This window comes from Rhincodon typus, unplaced genomic scaffold (assembly GCF_021869965.1).
Source record: "Rhincodon typus isolate 14 unplaced genomic scaffold, sRhiTyp1.1 hic_rhity00006401, whole genome shotgun sequence".
Classification (NCBI taxonomy): Eukaryota; Metazoa; Chordata; class Chondrichthyes; order Orectolobiformes; family Rhincodontidae; genus Rhincodon; species Rhincodon typus.
In genome coordinates this window covers 3,846-9,977 of record NW_025972039.1, presented here as the reverse complement: position 1 = coordinate 9,977, position 6,132 = coordinate 3,846, and the positions used below count along the sequence as shown (strand labels likewise).

General features: G+C 42.6%; 1 protein-coding gene across 1 annotated transcript in view; it reads left to right on the top strand.

The window, feature by feature from the left end:
• Positions 1-2,027: 2,027 nt before the first annotated feature.
• Positions 2,028-6,132, top strand: part of LOC125482149 (Fanconi anemia group M protein homolog) — a gene marked incomplete at both ends in the record, with an annotated part of 7,336 nt that continues 3,231 nt past the window's right edge. Inside the window, 2 exons of the mRNA XM_048594149.1 lie at positions 2,028-2,234; positions 3,140-3,386. Of these exons, the coding sequence (XP_048450106.1) occupies positions 2,028-2,234; positions 3,140-3,386 (454 nt within the window). The remainder of the gene's footprint in view (positions 2,235-3,139; positions 3,387-6,132) is intronic.

Genomic DNA, 6,132 nt, shown 5'->3' with positions numbered 1-6,132 from the left:
GATGTTGCCTGGTATGGAGGGAAGGTCTTATGAGGAAAGGCTGAGGGACTTGAGGCTGTTTTTGTTAGAGAGTAGGTTAAGAGGTGACTTAATAGAGACATACAAGATGATCAGAGGATTAGATAGGGTGGACAGCGAGAGCCTTTTTCCTAAGGCTAGCACGAGGGGACATAGCTTTAAATTGAGGGGTGATAGATATAGGACAGATGTCAAAGGTAGATTCTTTACTCAGCGAGTAGTAAGGGCGTGGAATGCCCTGCCTGCAACAATAGTAGACTCGCCAACTTTAAGGCCATTTAAATGGTCATTGGATAAACATATGGATGATAATGGAATAGTGTAGGTTAGATGGGCTTCAGATTGGTTTCACAGGTCAGCACAACATCGAGGGCCGAAGGGCCTGTACTGCGCTGTTATGTTCTATGTTCTAATGCTGTCTTGCATGAGAACAGTCCCCTCAAGATCTCCATAATCGATTCTACAGCTTCATTACAGTCTAAGGAGAAATAAACTTTCTAAATGTGTAACTTCACTTCCTGCCTTGCCAACAAATGTGTGGCTGTAGTTAAACCTGCCGTATCAAACAATTAATTTATTTATAGATTATTGACGCCTTTTCTACTATTTAAAAACCTGACTGATCATTTGAGTTTAGATCTCTCCAGCAAATCCAACTCAAAAGCATAGTCTGTTTTGTAGCTTAATACACTTAAATTATGAGTCCCATTCTGTGCCAGGGGTTCGTTGGTGTTAATATTGGTGATGAGGAAAGGCGAGGGTGCTGCATGATGTGATGTGTCCTGAATTGTGACCACCGGTCCAACTGTGTGGTTTTCTACTGTGGACAAATGTATTTTCAGTCTGACAAGTCTATTCAATTTTCATTCTAAATTTTAATGTATACTTTTATCATAGAAACAGAAAATTATTTTAAAATGGAGTATGGCAAATGGAATGTTGGCATTTATTGCTAAAGGAGTAGAGTTTAAAAGTAGGGAAGTGTTGTTGCAACAGTACAAGGCATTGGTGAAACCGCCCCTGGAATATTGTGTGCAAATTTTGGTCCCCTTACTTGAGGAGAGATATAGTTGTGTTGAAGGTGGTTCAGAGGAGGTTCACTTGATTGTAGACGTGAGGAGGTTTACTTTAAGGGAGACTGAGCAGTTTAGGGCTTTCTGGAGTTTAGAAGAATGGGAGGAGATCCAATTGAGGTATATGAGACGCTAAAGGTGATTGACAAAGTTGACATAAGATGTTTTCGTATGTGGGGCAACCTAGAATCAAAGGTCATTGTTTTAAACCTGCTAACCTTTATCCCAAAACTATGAGGAGAAATGACCTCACTCAAAGGGTCATGAATCTATTGAATTCTCTCGCCCAGAATGTGGTGGATGCTGGGACGTTGTGTAAGTTTGAGGAGATAAATGGATTTTTCATTAGTAATGGGTTGAAATGTTGTCGGGAGTGGACAGGAAAGTGGAGTTGAGGCTGAGATGAGATTGGATCAAATTGCGGAGTACGCTGAATTGCCCACTCCTACATGTTCTCAATGATGCCTGTACACATCTGGACAAATAAACCACACCCTCTGGTATTACCTGGAAACTATAGATGTGCATTGCCATAGGTAATTGACTATGATTTCATTCCATATTCACTAGTGGTAGTTCATGATTAATATTGTTTTTCCTGAAAATGGTAAATCTAGCTTCATTTTAGTTTATTCATACCTTGTGTAATTTTTGAATATTGTTCTCGAGGATTTGGAGATGCAGTTGCATCATAAATGTCTTGCTGTAAATTAAAAAAGAAATTGTATGTATTCAATAGCTGAATTCAGAATATTGATGACCTGAAAGTTTCCTGCACATTTATTTATAGTTGATGTTTTTCTGGACAGGATGCAAATGAAATTTTAGGATGTTAGTTTGCTGGGATCTCATTTTGTAAAGACAAAGATCATCTTATTTGTATATAGCACTTACATTGCTTCAAAAATTTCTTATTTCCATATTTCCTATTGTCAGGTTATGAAACGCTTTCGGGAAGGTGGTTATAACACATTGGTTTCTACATGTGTTGGTGAAGAAGGATTAGACATTGGTGAAGTAGACCTCATTATTTGCTTTGATGCTCAAAAGAGCCCCATTCGCTTGGTACAAAGAATGGGTCGGACTGGCCGGAAGCGCCAAGGCAGAATTGTGGTTCTCCTTGCAGAGGGACGAGAAGAACGGGTAAATTTAAGAAGAAAACTTGGGGAAAATATAGTCAATGTTGTGACCATTGCAAAAAAATTTTGTCTTTATGTGCATTGCATTAAAATCCATCTAAGGACCTGTACCATGATTAGTTTGAGTTAATGACCCCTCTACCCTAATGACTTAACTGTCCTTAATTTAGTTCAGCATTTAAGAGCCTAAAGGCAAATATAATCTCTCTCTCTCTCTTCAAAATGTCAAATTTCTGACAAGGACAGCAAAAAAGAATGAAATTCTCAAATACCTTAAATGCGCATTAAAAGTTTGCATGTAAATTCATCTTAAGATGTAAGGGAATGTTTACGTAAGTCTGTTATTTTGTGTTCATTAGATAGGAAATGAGTTGCAAATGGGCGAATTGAAGTAATATATAAGAAATTCTATAGATTGGGTTTGTAAGAATAAGCCTAATTGATATTTTACTTTGCTTGTAATTTTTTCCTATTAAAGTGGATTGAACTGACAAACCTTTCTAAAGTGGTATAGCTAATTGTTGCAGTGGATTTGTTTTTATTGATTTCCTGACTGGCCTGTGTGGTTTTATGATTTTCCATAATCACATACATTTAATTATTGGAGGGAAGGAATGGAAGACTGTCTGGAATGGAATTCTCTGTGTATGTGAGCGTACATAGAGTTGCATGCTCGGGGGCTGTGGGGAAAGAAGGATCTAGTTTTGTTATGTATATTTGCATTTTGGTTTATGGTGCATTTTCTGGAAAGGAAAGAAACAACCAGGTAGGGAGATGAGAAGTGCAGTTGTGAAAGGCAAGTAAAGTTACAGGAAGAAGTTATTTTGAATAATACCATGGGAGAACAAATAGTGATGCTTTATTATTTTTGAAGCTATTTTCTGTTAATGGATATTTTTGTGTTTATAGAACTACAACCAGAGTCAGTGTTCCAAACGGAACATTTATAAAACTATTCTAGGAAATGGCAACAAGTCCTTTCAGCTTTACTCCAATAGTCCACGCATGATTCCTGATGGTCTAAATCCAGTTGCGCACAAGATGCACATAACTACTGGCGAGTATGAATCAAGCAGTGTAACAAAGTATTCATCAAAATCAGGAAGAAAGTCTAATATTTTACTTCCAGAATCATTCACTTTACACAAAAGCCCAGGTATGATGGAAAGCTAAGTGATACTTTTAGCATTTGTGAATAGATTAACTAATCCAGAATTTAAAAAATGGAATTTAACTTATTATTTTTTAATCTCATTAGTTTACATTCACTTGTGTCTATTGTATAATGTTGTATAGTTGCATGGCTTTTGTAAGAAGTACATTCAAAGTAATGGTCTTTCAGATTTAATTTTGATATTTTTGAGGTTTGGAATCAATTCTGTTCATATTTATTCGAATTGGGCTTTGTCAAAAGTAATTAACTTAAGGATATAGAATGGAGGATATTATGTGCAACAATATAGTATTCAATAAAGTCCTGAAATATCTATTTATCACTTCTGCCTGTGTTGACATTGGAGTTAGACATCTTGGTAACTTTTTGAAAATGCAGTTTTGACACATCTATCATTCTCACAGCTTCCTCTCTTCAGCTTCTGTGGATAACCAATGTAACACAACCACCATGCCAATTTTTCCAGCTTTTAATACCAATGTTGTTACTTTTCAAATTTCTCTTTAAATTTGAACCTAGGTCAGAAAATCTCTGCTTAATCTGGTCTATATTGCATCGTTATGATTTACTCCATATAGACTACAGAGGTAGCTCACGACCCCTTCTCAAGAGCAAGAGTCGGGCAATAAATGCTAGCTTTATTACCTATGTCCACGCCCTGTGAATTATTAAATTTAAAATGTCCTTTGTTTTTAAAAAAAAGGTCCATCTGATACTATGACACCAGAGAGATATTTCAGAGACTGAACACCTCTGGAAAGACAGGCATTTGTTATTCGAGCTGCCTTTTTTAAAAAAAAAAAAAAAAAAAAAAAAAATTTCATCTGAAGTCTTCCTCAGTAGCAGTGTGATAAACAGTGATTTGCCAGGCAATTTGAGGGTGGTTCAGAGCCAACTGTGATGGTGAGGGACATAGGAATCATGTTAATCAGACCAGGTAAGCATGGCAGGTTTCTTCGGCATAAGAACATTGTTGAACAAATATAGGTTTTTATAACAGCAGAAAGAGTTAAAAATTGTCTGTGCCCTCCCCCCTTCTCTTCCCTCCCGCAACAGCGATAGGGTTCCCCTTATCCTCACCTGCCGTCCCACCAGCATCCACATCCAGAAGATCATCAGATGCCACTTCCTCCACCTCCAGCAAGATGCCACCACCAGACACATTCTCTCCCCCGCTCCGTTGTCTGCCTTCCGCAGGGACCGTCCCTCTGGGACACCCTGGTCCACACTTTCTTCACCCCCAACACTTCCCCACAACCCTACGGCACCTTCCCCTGCAACCGGCTAAGGCGCAACACCTGCGCATTTATCTCCTCCCTCCCCAGAATCCAAGGGCCCAAACATACCTTTCAGGTGAAGCAACACTTCACCTGCACTTCCAAGAATCTAGTCTACTGCATTCGCTGCTCACAATGTGGTCTCCTCTACATTGGGAAAACAAAGCGTAGACTTGGCGACCGCTTCGCAGAACATCTACGTTCTGCTCGCAAAAAAGACCCTGAACTACTCCGGCGTCGGCGGTGGGCGGAGTTGCGTTGCCCACCGCCGACGTCGCTCCGCTCACTGCCTCCACAGCCAGCAGCTCCAGAGGAGACAGCAGCACCCAGCCCTGCCGAGTCTTCACCATCCCTCCAGACCTACCCCTTACTGAGGACAAATGGTCAGTCCTCAGTAAAGGGCTCACCTTTGTCCCCCTCCACCCACAGATCAACGAATACCGCTCACGCTTGGACATAGAGCAGTTTTTCCGCCGCCTCCGCCTCCATGCTTACTTCTTCAACCGTGAACCTAACCCTCCCTCTACTGACCCATTCTCCCGCTTCCAACACACCCCCTCCTCCTGGACACCACCCCAAGGCCTCCTACCCTCCCTCGACCTCTTCATCTCCAACTGCCGTCGAGACATCAATCGCCTCAACCTCTCCACCCCTCTCACCCACTCCAACCTCTCCGCCGCAGAACGTGCAGCCCTTTGCTCCCATCCCAACCTCACCGCGGACAAGGGAGGCGCAGTTGTAGTATGGCGCACTGACCTCGACATCGCCGAGGCCAGACGCCAACTCTCTGACACCTCCTCCTACCGCCCCCTTGATCATGACCCCACCCCTGAGCACCAAACCATCATCTCCCAAACCATCCACAACCTCATCACCTCAGGTGACCTCCCACCCACGGCCTCCAACCTCATCGTTCCCCAACCTAGCACTGCCCGCTTCTATCTCCTTCCCAAAATCCACAAACCTGACTGCCCTGGTCGACCCATTGTCTCCGCCTGCTCCTGCCCCACCGAACTGATCTCCAACTATCTGGACTCCATTTTCTCCCCCTTGGTCCAGGAACTCCCTACCTATGTCCATGACACCACCCACGCCCCCTCCACCTCCTCCAGAACTTCCAATTCCCCGGTCCCCAACACCTCATCTTTACCATGGACGTCCAGTCCCTCTACACCTGCATTCCCCATGCAGATAGCCTTAAGGCCATCCGCTTCTTCCTGTCCCGCAGGCCCGACCAGTCCCCCTCCACTGACACCCTCATCCGCTTAGCCGAACTCGTCCTCACCCTCAACAACTTCTCTTTCAATTCCTCCCACCTCCTACAGACAAAGGGGGTAGCCATGGGTACCCGCATGGGCCCAAGCTACGCCTGCCTCTTTGTAGGTTACGTGGAACAATCCCTCTTCCGTACCTACACCGGCCCTAAACCCCACCTCTTCCTCCGTTACATT